At 37.0% G+C, this 19,270-nt stretch overlaps 2 protein-coding genes across 2 annotated transcripts; one reads left to right on the top strand and one right to left on the bottom strand.

Annotated features, from left to right (window-relative positions):
• LOC109819575 lies at positions 7,186–11,773 on the top strand. Its single transcript, XM_020385333.1, has 2 exons — positions 7,186–7,504; positions 9,217–11,773. Exon 2 carries the CDS (start codon positions 9,277–9,279, stop codon positions 11,560–11,562), a length of 2,286 nt encoding a protein of 761 aa, XP_020240922.1. The 5' UTR covers positions 7,186–7,504; positions 9,217–9,276; the 3' UTR covers positions 11,563–11,773.
• Positions 17,514–18,523, bottom strand: LOC109821131 (protein ALP1-like). Its single transcript, XM_020387325.1, has 3 exons — positions 18,431–18,523; positions 18,120–18,348; positions 17,514–18,031 (listed from the first exon to the last, which is right to left on the bottom strand). The coding sequence occupies exons 1-3, from the start codon at positions 18,521–18,523 to the stop codon at positions 17,514–17,516; spliced, it is 840 nt and encodes a 279-aa protein (XP_020242914.1).

Consider the following 19,270-nt stretch of genomic DNA (forward strand, 5'->3'; position numbering starts at 1 on the left):
GGAGAAACCTTGGACCAAGTTGCTTAAAACAACTTGTAGTGATGTGGCTAAATCTTGCCCTAACATCACACCGAAGAGATAGAGCCTCAACACCTATTCACAAAACTCCATGTAGATGTAGACAATTAAGGCCACAATCACTACCAAGTTGACTTGAAGCAATCAAGCAACTTGGTACCAAGTTTCTCCATTTCTCATATAGTATACTATATATATATATATATATATTATATATATATATACTATATATTATATATATATATATATATATATATATATATATAGAGAAGAGAGAGAGAAGAAGGGAGAGGAGAGAAGAGAGAGAAATGATATGTTTTGTACAAGCACAATTTTGTGCTTGTAGTGAGAGTGTCTCACTCACATACTCATTCAACTTGGGGGCCAATTAACCGCTGTGAATGTGGTCCCCCATTATGAATGAGTGGAGGATAATATTCCACCTCATACGAAAGCACATTTTTGTGTTCGTACAAAAGATACTCAGTTTCTTCATAATATATATATATATATATATATATATATATATATATATATATATTTATTTATTTATATTTATATATATATATAAGAAAAATCATCTCAAAAAAATCATTATTCAATAATAATGCATTGATAAAGATTTATAACTAGCATTATATTTCTTGTCTGTTTCCTACAAAATAGGACATCATTCATCTAAATCCTTGCGAACCCTCCATGAGAGAGAGTTCGTTCCTTCCAAACCCTTTTTTATATTTCTTAAGACAATAAAAAGATAAAATTATGTCTTTAACTATTATTATTTTCTTAACTAACTAACCGTACATAAGACAACAAGAGTCTCCAACGAAACCCACGTGCACCAAACTTCACAGCCAGGAGCCAACATAAGTAATATTTCAGTCTCTGTTACTGGGTCCACCTTGCTTTGCTTGTGACTCTGAACTGATGGTTGTTTTTGGGTCCTTCTCTGTTTGTTGCTCAGAAAGCTATTTCATGTGAAACACCCTCTCTTTTATGGGGTAAATTACACTTAAATACATAAAATACTCTGAGCTTTGAATTTTCAGGAAAATACTGTGACTTTTTACCCGTATAAATAAATGCCCTAAGGTTTGCAAAAGTATTACATTGATACCCAAAAAAGGTTATCAACGTGACACTTTTGGAAACCTTTGGGTATTTATTTGTATGGGTAAGAAAGTTGGGGCATTTTCGTACAACATCGGGAAAATCTTAGGATATTTAAGTGTAATTTACCCTTTATCATATTTGTGTTTAGCAATCCTCTCTTGTATAGTTTGTAAATCAAATTCCAATGTTCTATGCAGAGAGGAAAAACGTCACTATGTTTGCACTTAAAGAGAAAATGCACTCATAGCCACCGTCTCATCATGTTGATTAAGACCATATGCAATGAAGGAAAAGTAAACTAGGATTACTACTATGAAACTGTCATTGAACTTTCAAAATTCAGGAAACTTCTCTTGGTATGATTGAGGTGTGCAAAAGCAATGTCCTTAATAATAGATTTCGCTTTTTGAGAATAGCTCTCGATGCAGCAGATTATTGGTAGCCTACCCTCTAAGATTCAACAATCGTTGGCTAAGCAAGCATGCACTTGCAAGCTATAGGCCTTTGAACAGTTCTTATTATTTGTTTCTTCCTTAACAACTAAGCGGAGAGTTTTTAAGTGAGGAAAGACAGGGAGGTTTAAGATGAGAAGCTTACTATTTCTTGTGTCTTTTATAGAGGAGACTGGTCTAACTCTTATCGAGAGAAAATGTTCTGCAAGAATCCTTTTTATAGTTGTAAAGTATCTTGGAAAGGCAAGAAACTGTTAGTTTTTATTGGGCAGAGAAAAACTAAGATTCAAGGGTAGAGAGATTGGGCAATGGGAAAATTAATCTCAAGCAGTGAAAAGATCTGGAGAGAAGAGACTTGATCAAAGATCCATCTGAACATAAAAAGTGCAAAGTTGTAGCGCATTAAGATTTTTTTGGATCCGGTTGCCCATTTTTCTTTATTGGGATCTACTGGGATTGTGCTTGCATAAGAGTCCCTCCATTCAGGCACATTCAACACGATAAGAAACATACAATACATTTAAATACTCCAAACTCTATCTCATTTACCTATGTAGGACTAAAGATAGCATACAACTTTTTTGAGATGCACTCAAAACTCCAACATGCAAAACTTTTGAGTTGATTTCAAATTTTAGTTCTTTATCGATTTTCATTCCATTACGCCTCATTGGGTATGCAGGAATGGAGTCAGATGAGAATGAAATAAAGGTAGAAATAGAATAGAATTGATGCGGAAATGAAATGCTCGTTCACGTTCACATGTTTTGGTGTGATTAGAGAATTAAGAGAGAAATTTTTTAAGAAAGTATATCTGAAATTTATTTTATTATTTTCATTCTCACTTAATTAAGTAGGAATATCAATTCATTGATAACTCATTGGGAATAACAATTCCCACATTAAGTGAAAATTGATAAGAAGTGGAAATAACATCTCTAGCATCCAAAAACACATCATATCTGGAAAGCGTGAATGAGAAGTATGAATTGCATTCAATTTTCACTCATTCTCGTGTACCAAAGGAGGCATTAGTTTCCTTGTCTTGTTTAGGTAGAATTTGATAACTTTAAATTAATATACATTTTTTACAAAAAATAGTAATAAATTATGGTTGGAGATAAAGGGACTGTAATATCTTACAATCCCGATCAAAAGTAATGTAAAAATTAAAAATATTAACCATAATCTTTTAGTTAAAATAGATATGTAGTTAAAATGGATATGTAGTTATCTTCAGTGGCGGATCCACAACCTCTCGTGTGGTGGTTCGAAATTAACGCTAATTTTTTTTTCAAATACTACTAAGGAAAGCATTAAAATAATAAACAAATAATAATAAAGAGAAAATAGGAGAAAGTAGAAATGTAAAGAGAAAATAAGGATTATAGGAGAAATTAGAAACATAAAAGAGCTGTAGGAGGTTTTGAACCTTTGACCTCTTTGAAGGTAAGCTAATGCTTATACCACTAGGCTACAAACTAACATATCTGAGGTGGTTCAAATGAACCACTTTGAACAAGAACAGATCCGCCACTGGTTATCTTATGAAATTATATTCACGTTTTTACCCAATATCTATTGCTCATCTTAAAATGTACGCATATCATGGCTTCGTAATGAGCGTTACGTTGGGGATTTCAGTCTCCCCACCTTCTACGATCTGTGCAACTCGGAAGCCAACCTACAAGCAACAAGATATAAAACAATCACAATCAAGAAGAAAGAACACCGAAATTTACGTGGTTCAGTCAACCAACTTCGATCTACGTCCACGGGCAACAATACGAGAAATCCACTATGTATCAGGGAGAACTACAAGAGGAACCACTCAACTTTTGTCTCTCAATCTCTCAACCTCGCATACATAATCAACTTTTATATTATCTCAAAAACCCACTCCTTATAATCTTTTGAACGGATAAAGACTACAAAATCCTCACCTCTCGCACAATTTTCTTGAATCAGGCTACACCCTCTGCTAACCCTAGATTACAAGAATATTGGCTCTCTCTCTCTCTCTCTCTCTCTTCTGCTTGGTTTTTCCTCTAATAATAGAATAATATATATAGGAAAACCAAAACCCTATCTCTAGCCTAATTTCCTAATTAGAATAGGATTCAAACTCATAATCATGATTGAAACTCAATCTCCTAATAATGATAGATCTCTAACTCTATATAAATCTTATGAAGTTATACAAGGAATCAAAGACACAATCCCAACAATCTCTACTTTGGATTTGATTCCCAAACTCCCTTGAAGATATATCATCGTTGTCTTGAAACTTTGACTCTCCCGCTAGAGTTTTTTATTTCTTTCGCACTTCAAATCAGAACACATGCACTCCCAATTGGATGCATTTATGACCCTCACTTTCATCTGCCTTGTTGTGGCGTCTCTACCTCTTTTGTACGCACTAAGAGATCTTCGCCACCCCTGACATTAGAAGCAAATCAACCATGCTTCTCCTCCTAAACTGAACTTGACAGTAGCCTTCCCCCACTTGTTGTCCTCGTACTCCGCCTGCATTGCTCATCTCGAATCATATTGGTGCACCTCTTCTACTCCACACTACGAGCCAGATGCCTTTATCTACTCCATTAATTGACTTGGACCGAATATGAGCGCTCATAGTCTTCAAGTCCAATGCCACCATCTTCATCTCCCTATGTGTCACCCGGTCGTGCCCGCTTATAAGCTTTACCTAATCTGGCATTATCCTATTCGAGTCTACACACCAACCAACTACTGCTCTCACGATGACTCTGAATAATTATATGCTGACAACTCTACTGCTAGAATCACATCTGATTCTCTACACTAGTTTTATCCATCGCATACTCATTTGCCCTATCTGCCATCAGATTTATCTTGTCGTTGAGTAGTGGAATATCAAACTTTGAACCCGAAGAAGTCATTATCTTCTAACCATAACCAAAATTCAAATTAGTCACTATAGAGATTGAATTTGATAACCAACATCAAAAACGAACTAAGCACGTTGAAAAACCCAAGGAACGAATTGTGGATCACCAAAATCCGCCTCCAAATTCTCGATCAAAAGATAAATCAATCTACAATGTCAGATTTGATTTAATAGTTTGTAAGAAAATCCTCACTCACGTGAATACTGTTCTCGTCGCGGCTACAGTATTTCCTACTACAGCATATTTTTTTCTCTCTTTAACTTGATTCTTATAATGACGCTGATCTTCACTTTTGTACGACGCCTATCTTACGAACATGCTCCCGGATCCATCATCATTGCTCTATTACCACTTGTTGGTGATTTTAGTCTTCCCGCCTACTACAATCTATGCAACTCGGAAGCCAACACACAAGCAACCAGATATAAAATAACCACAATTAAGAAAAAAGAACACCGAGTTTTACGTGGTTTAGTCGACTAACTTTGACCTACGTCCACGGAAAACAATACGAGAAATCCACTATGTATCAGGAGAACTACATGAGGAACCACTCAACTCTCATCTCTCAATCTCTCAACCTCACATACATAATCAACTCTCATATTATCTCTAAAACCTACTCCTTACAATATTTTGAATGGACAAAGACTGCAAAACCCTCGCCTCTCGCACAATATTCTTGAATCAGGCTACGCCCTCTACTAACCTTAGATTATAAGAATATTGTCTCTCTCTCTCTCTCTCTCTCTCTCTCTCTCTCTCTCTCTCTCTCTCTCTCTCTCTCCTGCTTGGTTTATTCTCTAACAATAGACAAATATATATAGGGAAACCAAAACCATATCTCTAGCCTAACTTTCTAATTAGAATAGGATTCAAACTCCTAATCATGATAAAACTCAATCTCCTAATTATGATAGATCTCTAACCTTATCAACATCTTATGAAGTTATACAAAGAATTAAAGACACAATCCCAATACGTTAGACCTGAAATGCTAGGACCATTTAAAACATCAATTATAATATTAAGCGCATCAGAAAAAGTTGGTTGTTCCTTGCTAAGGGCCCGTTTGGATGAAAGTATTAGAAGTAAGAAGTAGATTATAGAAGTAACTTTCAAAGCTATGAAGTAGAAAGTAGTGGAAATAACATTTTTTTTTTGTTTGTTTCATATATTTTTAGAAGTAATGGAAGTAGAACTTCTTCCTCTTTATTTACTTTTTTTGTTTGGATAACATTTGGAAATATTATTAGGAAGTAATTTTATCAATAAAAAGTTGTTAGAAGTAACTAATAAAGGAAATATTAATAAAAAATTATTTATGTCATAATTAATATGCATTTCAACTACTTCCGAGCTACTTCTGAGTATTAAGGATTGGAAAAATATTTTGGAAGTAAAGATGACACGTAGGCGCCACATAAGCATTTAAGAAAGTATTGGAAGTAAGTTTTTCAGAGAACCAAACATATTTTTTTGTTTGAAAGTAGCAGAAGTAGTCTCTACTTCTTTTACTTCAGCTACTTCACAATTACTTCCGTGCAAACAAACAGGCCCTAAATGGAAAAGATCCAACCCTTGAGATTCATCCGTTAATGTTGGTACAATACTCTTTTAGCATTAAAATCAAAATGTGAGTTGAAAAGATCTCATGTACGGGTGCTCATAAATATCAACATAGAAAACATCTCCATTCGTATTTGTTAGGATATAGATATGATTACTAAATCTATAATCGATAGGATATTGTTACAGATATAATTATTTAGTGTAATATCTGGATCTGTATTCAAAATATCTGAAGATATATTTGTCGTACTGTTGTAACCGTTTTAAGCCTTATATTAATGAATTTAAGTTTAATCTTGATGATCAAGATATATAATACTAGCTTTTCAAATATAACGAACGTATTAGTGAACTCTCTTGAATTTTATGAACTATATATATTTTTAATATTATCTAGTTTTTTCATATCCGTTTTGTATTCTTGAGTACATCCACTTACATATTTGTATGTATATCCATATTCATAATCGATTTTAGGAGATGTGATATGAATATTTCTTATCGATGCATATCCATATCCATGATTGATAAGAAGATATGAATATAATAAGTATCATATTCGAGCCGTATCTGGACCGTATACAATGCTAATCTCATGTCTTCTCTCTCTAGAAAACAATGTGGTATTTAAATGTGAAAATATTCTAATTGGAAATATTCTAATTTTGAGGTAAAAGTTGTCCATAAATAAAATAACTCCCGAGGGGCAATATGTGAAGAAGATCAAACCGAAGCAAACCAGCAGATTTTTGCAGACTGAGATTCTCTACTAACGAAAACTTCCTAATATGTCCTAATAAGGAGATCCCGACCTTTTATTTTCATCATGATCTTTCATTTTGCCACTCATCCTCGTGGCCCCCCCTACCAACTCTTCACAATTCTCATTAGGAGATATTAGTAGAGGATCCCAATTTGATTTTTGCGTTATTTTTGAATTAAAAAACATGGGAAATTTCTTGCAACAATAATAACAACAGCCAGCCGTTACGGACCGCTTCTTCAAAGAGTTTGGCGTGGGCCCCACTGTCACCTCCCTAGTCTCTCCTTCTCGCATTGCTTGCTTGCTTGCTTTTTTAGTCATTCCCTCCTGTCTCTGCAACCAACACGCGCTTTCTTAAAAAAAAAAAAAAAAAAAAAACCCAAAAGGGGGGGAAAAGGGAGGAAAATTGGGGGAAAAAACTGCTCGTTTTCCTTCAACCTCTCGCTCTTGATCCCAAATTCTCAACTGGGTTTCTCTCCTTTCTCTATCTGGAGAAACCTCCAGCTTCTTTTTTTAATTATTTATTTATTTCCTGAGTAAAATAAATCTCCAGCTTTTTGGTGTGAATCCGATCTACAAAGGATACAGGAATTTTGAAGGATCATAAATGGGTTTCTCTCTTTGGAAATAAAGCTGTTGGGAGTCGCAGAAAGGTGCGATTTTGATGCGTGTTTTGTTTTGTTTAGATTCATTTATGGTTCAATAAAGGTTTCATCTTTAAGGAGATTGATTAAACATTGGAAGTTTATAATGGGTTTGTGGGTTTGGATCTTTGATATTTAAGTTTGGATTATTATTATTGTTCTCATTATTGGGGATGGAGATCGTAGTCATGTCGTGGTGATTATGGTTTTTTTTTTTTTTTTAGATTTCTTGCATCCTTGCTCTGTGGATCTGTTAGGAGGTTAGCTTTAGTTCTTTTTCAGAAGTTTAATTAACACTTAGATCGCTAGGAACAATTACAGCTTAGTTTCTTTTTGGAAGTTTTTACTTTAATCAATACTTAGATTGATATGGATTTCTTTGAATTATTAAGGTTAGATGTTAACGGAAAAAAGGAAAAAATTACATTTCTCAGCGATCTTTATTACATGTTTTGTGCTTTTATCAAGGTTTCAAATGTCGAAATGTCGGGTTCATGTCGGACAGCTAAAATCCATGTCGGATTGCATAATCAGGATATGTCGGGTGGCATGGACTAATTATCGGATTGTCATATCAGGTGGTGCGCATATGTATAATATCATGTCCTAAATGTAATCTAAGCATTCCTAAATTCAATTTAAGCATACTTTATAAATTCTATAGTCCAAAACATATAAAAAAGTAAATAATATATGATGGTTAGGAATAAAATTGATTTTAACTTTTAAGTTAGTAATTGATTTTGAGAAACAACCAAAATGAAGAATAAGATTAAAACTCTAGAATTTGCTCAGCACAAACTGCAAAAAAATAAAAAATAAAAAAATCAGAGAATTAGAGAGAGAGAGAGAGAGAGAGAGAGAGAGAGAGAGAGAGAGAGAGAGAGAGAGAGAGAGAGAGAGAGAGACAGAGAGAGAGAGAGAGAGAGAGAGAGAGAGACGAAGAGATTGAGAGAGATAGACTCAGAGAGAGAAAGAGAGAGACGAAGAGAGATTGAGAGGGACAGAGACTCAGAGAGAGACTCAAGAGAGAGAATGAGCTAGAAGAAGACTCGCCGTGACTGGCCAGAGGAAAGCTTGAAGTCGTCGTTGGTTCTGACGTCGCAGGGAAGCAAGAGAGGAAGAGGCGGCGATGGTTCCGAAGTCACAGCCTCGTAGCGGAGAGAGAGAGAGAGAGAGAGAGAGAGAGAGAGAGAGAGAGAGAGAGAGAGGACGAGGCAGTTACAGTTCCAACCCTGCAGCGATGAGGATGAAGACGAGGCGGCGATTTTTCCCTAGGCTTTGTTTTTGTTTTTCTATCGGGTTCATATCTCTCAGAATAGGTCAAAAGTGAAATGGAATCAGGTTTTCAGCACTAAACCCAAACCCGACTAAAAAAACAGCAAAAAAAAAGAAAAAGGCTGTATCGGTCGATTTTTCAAAGCTGAAAAATCGGCCGATATGGCCAATATATCCCCGACATTTCCAACTTAAACCTAAAAAACGCATACGACTTGAAATTGTCCAAGTCGTGTCGTTCGAGCCATCAAACCATTCCACTGTTTTTTTTTTCTATGATACCATAAATAACCAGCAGATTAATGTTGTGTCTCAGATTTTGATGTTTTTTTTTCTTCATAGAAATTCATGGTTATTAAGATTAGTTATTGTGACTCCCATCTGTATTTCAATATATTCCTCTGTTTACATATTTCTCATATTTTTCCTACCAAAACTTACAGGTGTGTGGATAATTTCTTAGTATCTGAATTTTTTTCAATCTTCAACCTTGTTTTGCTGCAATGACCAAGGAGGTCATGGAGAGCGATGTCGGCTCAACAACCCCTGCGCATCTAACGCCTAATGCAGAGTTGGAGAAGACTTCTGGTGGTTCAGTTACCGGCAGTTCACCATCTATAAAAAGTGAGGAAAAAGTTCAATCTCGTTATCTGAGCCCCCACATGGCTTCTTGCCATGATTTTTGCAAATACGGAAAGAAACATGATTCTGAGGCTGAGGCAAGGTATCTAGGCTTTAGAAAATTCTTGAAGAAGAAGAAGAAGGAGAAAGTCAAAGTTGAAGAACAAAATCAAGTGACAGTTCTAGTTCCTGAGGAGAGGAGGATAAGAACAGTGACAAAGCCAAAGGCAATGCCCAATGTGGAAGTCAAGTTGCCTGATAACGCTAAAAGCCCAAAGCCACAGACTCCACCATCTGTGAAGAAGAAGACAATTCAGTCATCCCTTGAGAACGAACAAGGTCAGGTAAAAAGTCTAAACTCAGGAAACAAGGTAAAAGTGATTAAAGGAGGGACTCGTCTTTCTCCTCTTCAGTCCAAATCTTCTCCTGACCAGCCAAATGTTATAAAATTGGAGGATCTTTCACCTGATTCTAGCATGGATGCCTCCAAGCAATGTGTTATCACCGGTGATAAGCTTAAATTATCTGCCAAGAAACCTATATCACCTATTATCCACGAAGTGACTCAGCAAAATGAACCAGTTGCCATAAAAGAAACCCAAAGAATCAAGCAGAAAGGGCCATCTTTACATCCAAAACGAGTTGATGGTGCTGGAAAGCCAGCAATCCCTTTGAAGACAAAGACTCCGCTAATAAGGTCTCTATCTAAGCGCAAGTCTTCACAAAGTCTAGTTGCTCGAAGAAATCAAGGGAACAAGATCACGTGGAGTCTGTCAAAAACATCCACCGATTCTTCCTCCAAATCTACACAAAATGATAGTGCTCAAGGAGATAAGGATGACAAAATATCGAAGAGTCACACAACATCAAAAGTTGTAGAGAGGAAAAGATTGAAGCCAACCCAAGCGTCTCTTTCCTCCAAAGTACCTCAAGACAATGCTTCAAATTTGCAACTAAGAAAAGTCAGACGCACGAGGCGGACCTTGACACCTCATGAGACTGTTTCGAACTTGCAACCAACAAAACTCAGGAGCATTAAGCAGCCCTTAAAGCCTCATGAGACTGTTTCAAACTTGCAGCTAAGAAAACTTAGGAGCACTAAGCGGACAAGTACTCATGAAAGTAGTTCAAGCTTGCAGCTAAGGAAACTCAGGAGCATTAAGCGGACTCTAGCTACTCATGACGGTGCTTCAAGCTTGCAGCTAAGAAAGCTCAGGAGCGTTAAGAGGGCATCGACACTTCATGACAATGCTTCAAGCTTGCAGCTAAGGAAACTCAGGAGCGTTAAGAGGGCATCGACACTTCATGACGATGCTTCAAACTTGGAGCTAAGGAAACTCAGGAGCATTAAGAAGACCTCTACATCTCATGACGATGCTTCAAGCTTGCAGCTAAGGAAACTCAGGAGCATTAAGAAGACCTCTACATCTCATGAAAATGTTTCAGATTCACAACCAATAAAACTTTGGAATAGACTCTGGAATGGAAAACATAACTCAATGTCTCGTGAGGGTCTTTCAAGCTTGCAACCAAGAAAGCTTAGGAGCTTGAAGCGGAGCTCTTCTATGAAGGATAAAGAAAAAGCTGGGAAGGCTGACAATAGAGACACAAAAACAGGAAGCAACAATTTAGATCCAGCTTTGAAGATTGAGCAATCTGAATCTGCAACTAGTGGTCTGAATGACGAGGAAATAGAAAGAAATAATGAGGCTGGAGTGTCGATAGACGTTGAGAAGAAGATGCTTAGAAGAATCGCAGCTGCTAGTGCTCGCCAAGAAGATAATGCTTCTGCACCTTTCAAGTTGAAGTTTAAAAGAGGCAAAATAATTAATCTTCGGTCCGATAGCATGGGATCAAGAAGACTCTGGTTCAATCTTGGAAAATTCGCTAGTGACAATCTCAATGGCGCTAGTCTGCTAAGGGGGAAAAGCTTCAGGAGAAAGAAGGATAATTTAGAGTCAAGTATTCCTGATTCAGGGGTACAATCTGTTGTTTTGAAGCATCAAGGAGTGACAGAGAAGAAAGACGCACAATCTCTCTTCAATCATGTGATTGAAGAGACCGCGAGCAAGCTTGTGGAGACAAGGAAGAGCAAGGTGAAGGCGCTGGTGGGTGCTTTTGAAACTGTGATCTCTCTTCAAGAAAGTAAACCAGCGTCAGCAGTGTGAGTTGCAAATTTAATAACACTGTTTTTCTATGTTTTGCTTTGAGTGAGTTTGTATCATCCTGTAAATTACCTGAAAGGTTGACTTGTAACATAATAAGGTTCGTTTGTATGTGTATGTTTGGTTGGTTGGATGCGTGCTGGTTTCTGTGTATTTGTTTGAGGAGAACGAAGTTTGAGAAATAAAACTTGTTTTCAGAGTGGTGTATAATTTACAGGTGTGCCGTGTTGTTAATGCAATTTGCTTGTCGTGTTTTTCTTTTTTTCTTCTTTTTTGGTTTCTAGTTCGCTATTCTTGCAGTTCTCCAAATTTGGAGGGATTGTGTTACCCTGTGACAGTTATTTCCAAGTCCAGTGCATTCTTGAAAATTAGTTTCAGGAAGGTGTATAATTAACTGATGTAAAAGTTGTTTGTTGTTCAGTTAAAAGTTTGTGGATTGATCCTGTTCATTTGTTTCTAAGGTTGCTGTATTTGTGTCCTTTGTTAATAACTACTACTCTGATATATGGAATCAGGAGAGAGAATGTCTTTGCCTTACGCTGTATCTGCCATGCTAGTCAGTTGTAGATAGGCTAAAAGGCATGGTCAAAAACACCATCGTGGACGATAAACTACAAGAAAATAGTTTTTTTTTTCATATATATAACAATCATGCCCCCCAAATTTTATAACTATGAATTTTTTGCCCACGAAAATTCTAAAAATTTCATAAGGGTCCTAAAAAATTAGAAGTGCTCCTCGAAAATCTAAAAATTATAACAAAAACCACCCCCGGAAACTCTGAGAACTAAAAAAAATTCAAAACGGACAAGTAGCACCCGGCGAAATTTGAAAATTACAAACAACCCTACGGAAAAAATCCAAAAATCAGAAAGAAACATTGCAAAATTCCCCTTGTCAAATCTAAAAGTTGTAAATAACCCCTTAAGATTGGAAAATTACAAATATATGGGAATATGAGTATTAGATGTGAATATACTAGTTTATTCTTTGTTGTCTAATGATTTAACCACTATTTTCTTTGCCCTCTTAATAAATAAATAAATAAATAAATGAAGAACAACAGCAAAACTGAAACGTTGAGAAGCAAAGGTCAAAACCGCAAAATCCTCTATAGAATGAAATCATAAATAAACATCAAACTCCACATATTTCCCATGAGCTTCCGATGCTCATATTGTTCGATTATGTGTTTTCGTTGATTCCTCTCCGTATCAGTAACTTTTATACATTTTTGACCTCTCCAATTGAATGTACGCAAACCACTTGAGCCTCTTGGTTGCGGTGATGGTTGTTCCTGCAAACCACTGTGAGTTTAGTGGTGGTTTTTGCAATCGGATTTGAGGTCTTGGAGGAGGTGGCTTAAGGGGCTGTTTGTTTCACCAAGGGCTAGGAATAGGATTAGAAATCCTATTTAATTTATGGATTCCAACCTAATTCATAAAAAATTTATAGACAAGTTTTAGTTTTATGGAATCCCATTTTTTTGTCATTCAATGTTTGTTTCACCCAAAGGATTAAGAATCTCACTTTTATAGAAATGGTCCAATTCCTAATCCCATGTTTGCTTCAAAAAGACCCTTTTTTGGGAATCGTTACTGTAGCCAAAGCCAAGCCCCCTTTACATTTAAACACTCACTGTAGCAACGGTTTTTAGCCACCAAAACTCAGATTTTTTGCTGAAATCACTGTAGCAACGGCTATTTTTCAGATTCAAAATTCAGATTTTAAAATTCAGCAACAAAACATTGTAGCAACGGCTAGGATAGTGCAATGGAGCCTATAAATTCACCTTGAAGCCTCACAATTAAGGCAAGCAATCTCATTTTCAGCATTTATAAAATTCTCATTGTCTTCAATTTGCTGCCCCAACATGAAAACGATATCAGAAGAGTGCTGGCAGAATTATGAAGTTTATTACGACTGCCATCTTCGAACACTGATGAAAGTGTGCAAGAATGGTAAAAATAAGGGTAGGTGTTATTGGGGGTGTGCAAAATTCCCAAATAAAGAATGTAATTTTTTCGAATGGGCTGAAGAAAGCGGAGAGTCATCAAGCAACCAAGGAAGCCAATATGTCAAAGAAAATAGGTACGGAGAAAAATATACTTTGCAATCAAAGAAGCTGAAGAAAAAATTGAGACTTGTCGAAAATCAACTACTAGTTTGGAAAATTTCTGCAATTTTCTTAGCAATTTTTTTTGTTATTTTAATTATTACAAACTTTATGTCATGTACCTGTACTTGCAAAAACTATTGAGGATGTAATGAAAACTGTTGTTTGATTTGGGTACAAATTCTAATTGATATTGTATGGCTCAGTAATAGATCAACTTGTCATCATTGATTGCCTCACCTATAACTTACATGTTTATTACAGATTGCATTATACGGATGAATTGCCTCGCCTAGACATTGTCAATTCAATGTAGGCTACAATCTCATCCCCTTTTGCCTCATCTGGATATAATAAATGATGTAAGTTAGATTGCATTATCAGTAAACGTTGATCATCATAATTGCCACATATCAAGTGCAAGGAAAACCACAGGCAAGGCAAACCAAAACAGCAAGTAACCCACAGGCAAGGAAAACCAAAACAGCAACACAAAATGCAACCACGAGCTACACAAGCTCTTAACAAGATAAAACAGACCCAGCAGATAGGGAGTAAACAAGCAACAAACCCTAGCAGCAGCAGGAGCTGCACAAGCTCCCAATAACAGCCACAACCCCAAAGAGCATCTATGTTACACAAGCTCAAACAAAACAGCACCAAAACCCAGCTGCAGCAAATGCTGCACAAGCTGAAATCAAAAGGCACAACCCCAGCAGTAGCCTGAAAAATACACAAGCTCAAACAAAACAGCACCAAACCCCAGCTGCAGCAGGAGCTGCACAAGCTCCAATTATCAGGCACAAACCCATACTGTATTGGAGCTACACAAGCTCAAAATAAAACAGTAACAAATCCCAGCAGCAGCAGGAGCTGCACAACTGAGGAATAACAGCTTAACCTGTAATAACAAGGAGCAACACAAGCTCAAAACAGACAAGCAACAAACCCCAGCAGCAGCATGAGCTACACAAGCTCAAAACAGTTCAGCAACAAACCCCAGCAGCAGCAGGAGCTGCACAAATTGTTAAATAACAGGCACAAACCCAACAAAGCAATGATCGAATACAAGCTCAAAACAAAGCAGTTGGCAAACCTCAGCAGCAACAGGAGCTGCACAAGCTCCAAATAACAGGCACAAACCCAACAAAGATTGGAGCTACACAAGCTCAAAACAAAGCAAGGAATATGACAAGCTCAAAAGAAAACAGTTGGCAAACCCCAGCAATGTGTGAGCTGCACAAGCTCCCAATAACAAGCACAACCCCAAGAAAGCAAGGAGCTACACAAGCTCAAAACAAATCAGTTGGCAAACCCCAGCAGCAGCATGAGCTGCACAAGCTTCCAATAACAGCCACAAACCCTAGAAAGAAAATGCTGCACAAGCTCAAAACAAAGCAAGGAGCTACACAAGCTCAAACCAATGCAGTAGTCAAACCCCAGCAGCAGTAGGAGCTGCACAAGCTCCCAATAACAGCCACAAACCCCAGAAAGCAAATGTTGCACAAGCTCAAAACAAAGCAAGGAGCTACACAAGCTCAAACCAATGCAGTACTCAAACCCCAGAATATTCAGCAGAAGCTACACATGCTCCCAATAACAGCCACAAACCCCAGAAAACAAATGCTGCACAAGCTCAAAACAAAGCAAGGAGCTACACAAGTTCAAACCAATGCAGTACTCAAACCCCAGCAGCAGCAGGAGCTGCACAAGCTCCCAATAATAGCCACAAACCCCAGAAAGCAAGGAGCTACACAAGCTCAAACCAAAGCAAGGAGCTACACAAGCTCAAAAGAAAACAGTTGGCAAACCCCAGCAGTAGCAGGAGCTGCACAAGCTCCCAATAACAGCCACAAACCCCAGAAAGCAAGGAATTACACAAGCTCAAAACAAAGCAAGAAGCTACACAAGCTCAAAAGAAAACAGTTGGCCATACCTACGCAGCAGGAGCTGCACAAGCTCCCAATAACAGCCACAAACCCACATAAACCAATGCAGTACCTATGGAGTAATAAACCCATTTACCTGATATCAAAAGCAAAGGCAAAATTCAAAGAACTCATTGATCATTCCACGACCATACTTACCTGCAACAAAGATTGCAAATATACCAATTCATCAATCCCACAACGACATAGATGTTCTTCATAATACTAATATAAGATTGCAACATTAATAGTTTGCAATTAACACAACAATATCCATCAAAATATAATCGAAACCCAACAAACTAGCTATCCGGCCAACCTTGGTCGCTAACTAATTTTGTGATGTACCTCTGCTGACCTTCCTTGGATTTTATGAAAAACCTCCTAGCTTCACGTTCATTGTCATATAAATGGTCTAAAACCCTATCGAGGAATTCCTCAGAATATTCAGACCTATGTTTCTTCAACGCTGTAGCCAACTGCTCAGTCCAGTGTATAATGTGTTGATTTCTCATTGACTGAGACATGGACTCAACAAAGGCACATTGCATTTCCTCTTCACGATTAGATTTTCTGATTTTTTTGTTAGATGATGAAGTCATATTGTCTTTACTCTTAGTCTTATATCTAGTGGGTTGTGGTTGGTTAACAGCACCAGAACGTGGTTGGTTGCAAGCATCAGACTGTGGTTCAGTTTCACTCTCCTCTAGAATCTCGCAATCATCATCGGGAATAGGTATGGACCTACTAGACCCAATGTTAATGTACACGGGTCTAACAAAATCACCCTTGGCTTGATCATCACCCATGATAACTTGTAAATTTTTGAAGTGAGGAAGGGGTTTGTTTATGTACGCTTTGTACTTAGAATTGGATTTGTCCTGCAATAATAAATACTTATAAGTAGTGAATCAAATGTATTAAATTGAAGGTGACAATATAGATGCTGAATTTGTTATACCTGGGCCCAAGATTTCAAGGTTTCCTCATCCAATGTAATCATTTTACTTGTTTCATCCCACCCAGCACCACTTATATCAAGACAAGCTTTCATGTCATTGAATTTGTTCCTCAAACATTTCAAGTGGTTAATGACATGAAGGTGAGTGAAATCAGTCCTGAATTGCATGTTGATTTTCATGGCAGCCATTTTATAAGCTTCAGCCTTGAAGTTCTTATCTGGCTTCATGCCATCCAATGCTAAATCTGCAAGATAAGGAATAAGCACATCATCGTGCTCTGGAAGCCAAAATTTATTAGCCACGCCTCTTGAGTTCAACCTGGCACACGGAACCTTTTTTTTATGGGCTAATCTTTTCCCTCTTTTCAATGGCAAAGTGTGCTCCGCACCATCAACGTCATGAATATCCTTTCCACCTGAATCACCGGTGTTCGGTGAAAATTGATTAGGTCCACTACTTTGAGAACTGGTTGTGGGAAACATCAAACCTTGTGGACTGCCTAACAAGCTCATGTATGACATTGGCGGCTGTGTCATCCCACCATAATTACCATCCCATTGTGGGAATGGTGAGAATGTATGCGGAGGTGAGGTGAATGGCTGTGGTCGAACAGGCATGTAGTTCATGTTAATCCCTGATGTAGGATTTGGCATTGCATTCGAATGAGAAGGCCCACTTTGCTTATCTACCGGATTGTTAGCCATACCTAATATATTTTGTAAGCATAGCCATATTAACAATAAAGAAATATAAAACAATATGGGATATGTATGCATTTATCAAGGAATATACGAAACGATGATATTTCTGGTTCAAATAACATAAAAAAAGAGCAACCGATAAAAGTAGTAATGTTTTGGTACAAGCAAAAAAACAATAAACAATATCGATGCGAACTGTATTTTAAAATTCACCAAGTTATTACATAGCCATAGAACAGATACCACACTAAGTTAAACCGCTCTCCATTGTGTTACCACCATTGAACTTTGCATAATAATCCACCCACATCGCCCAAGCAATTTGATCTCGCATCTCCTTCCATTCATTTCTAACATCTCGATCCTCTCTTTGTGTCCTACTTTGAGTATAGTTCACCACATTTGAATCGTCTTCATTTGTCTCTTCCCTAGTATCTTCATCAATTTCAACATTTTCATTGAAAATATCATCAGCCGGATCCTCCAAGGCAATAAAGTTATGCAACACAGTACACGCTAGTACAATGTCCACTTGAGTGGGAAATGGGTAATTCGGCTTCGCCGCAAGAATTTTAAACCGATTCTTCAGTATCCCAAATGCGCATTCAATTTTTGATCTTAAAGATGAATGCCTTAAATTGAACAACTCATTCCTATTCTTTGGTGTCCTACCGGTGTGCTCTTTTAAATGATATCGGACACCGCGATACGGGGATATGAACCCTGGCATTATGGTGTATCCAGCGTCACATAGGTAATATTTACCTACATTAATTAAACAGTATTTTAAAATCTAGATTATTGCCAAGTAGTTAATAAATTATTCATAATGTGCACAAGTGAGAATGAATACCATCATAAACTCGGAGCCCGAAAGGTTGTGGTCTGGACATGGCATCTTGTAATACCCTATAATCATTTGCTGCCCCCTCCCAGCCAGTCAAGACATAAGTAAATAGTTTATTGGGGGTGCAGGCTACTAAGATGTTTTGGGTGACCCCTTTTCGCCCTCTAAACCGGGCAACTAGGTCACTAGGTAAAACCGCATCGACGTGTGTGCCATCTATCAAACCAATGCAGTCCTATAAAAAATTATAAATTATACATAGTTGAATAAAAATAAGTTTATTTGAAAAATTGTTAAGCTGTATGTATTTAATTTACCTTAAAGTAAGGAAAATAATTTGAGTTGTTTGCAATCTCCTCGGGAACTTCTTTTGGGGCTTGCTTCATGTACCGATTACGTAGTCCATTCATTGCTTGCAGAACTTTATTGAAATACTTGCTAACTGTTTCCCCTGATCTTATGAACTCAGTTCTTATTATTCTATTTTTAGTTTTGTGCCCAACAACTGATCTTATGAACTCAGTTCTTATTATTCTATTTTTAGTTTTGTGCCCAACAATACTTAGGAACATAGAAATATGTTCTTCAACTTGAACGTGTCTTGTATCTTTTAATAAACCGTTTGCTTTCATTACTTCAACAAGTTTAAAAAAGACCATCGGTCTCATTCTAATATAAGATTGGTAGCTATCTTGATAGCCCTCCAGTACACGTCTGAAGTGAGCCTCCCTACAATATATTTTTCTGATCTTTTCCTGCATCGTACAAGTTGATATTCTCTTGCGCTTAGCACGCATTCTCAAGATACATGCTACCAAAGTGACCACAGCGCAGACAACTGTATTAGCACACATCCTCTTCAATTCTTCCTCATATTCCATATCCATCTACATCCGGTTTAAAATTATTATACAACTACAGCTTAAGATGGCTACTTATTTCTTGAAAAAAATTAATTAGATAATTGATACAAATATTTATTTCTTCAAAAGCAAGAAATCTAATTGAAATGAAAATTATTTTAACTGAAGTTGCATTCTATCTCACACAATTATCAAGAACAACACATTTTATTACCCGGTCCATTTTCATGTAATGAACTTAACCCTATACTTCATGTCATGCATTCACATTCTTTGGTAAACACATATATTGTA

This window comes from Asparagus officinalis, chromosome 8, assembly GCF_001876935.1.
Source record: "Asparagus officinalis chromosome 8, Aspof.V1, whole genome shotgun sequence".
Lineage (NCBI taxonomy): Eukaryota > Viridiplantae > Streptophyta > Magnoliopsida > Asparagales > Asparagaceae > Asparagus > Asparagus officinalis.

Excerpts from the sequence above, each read along its gene's own strand:
- LOC109819575 (XM_020385333.1), top strand. The coding sequence starts at position 9,277 with ATGACCAAGGAGGTCATGGAGAGCGATGTCGGCTCAACAACCCCTGCG.
- LOC109821131 (XM_020387325.1), bottom strand. The coding sequence starts at position 18,523 with ATGAATGGACTACGTAATCGGTACATGAAGCAAGCCCCAAAAGAAGTT. Across the intron at positions 18,349-18,430 it reads ATTATTTTCCTTACTTTAAG|GACTGCATTGGTTTGATAGA; the intron begins GTAAATTAAATA and ends AATTTTTTATAG. Across the intron at positions 18,032-18,119 it reads CGGGCTCCGAGTTTATGATG|GTAAATATTACCTATGTGAC; the intron begins GTATTCATTCTC and ends TAATTAATGTAG.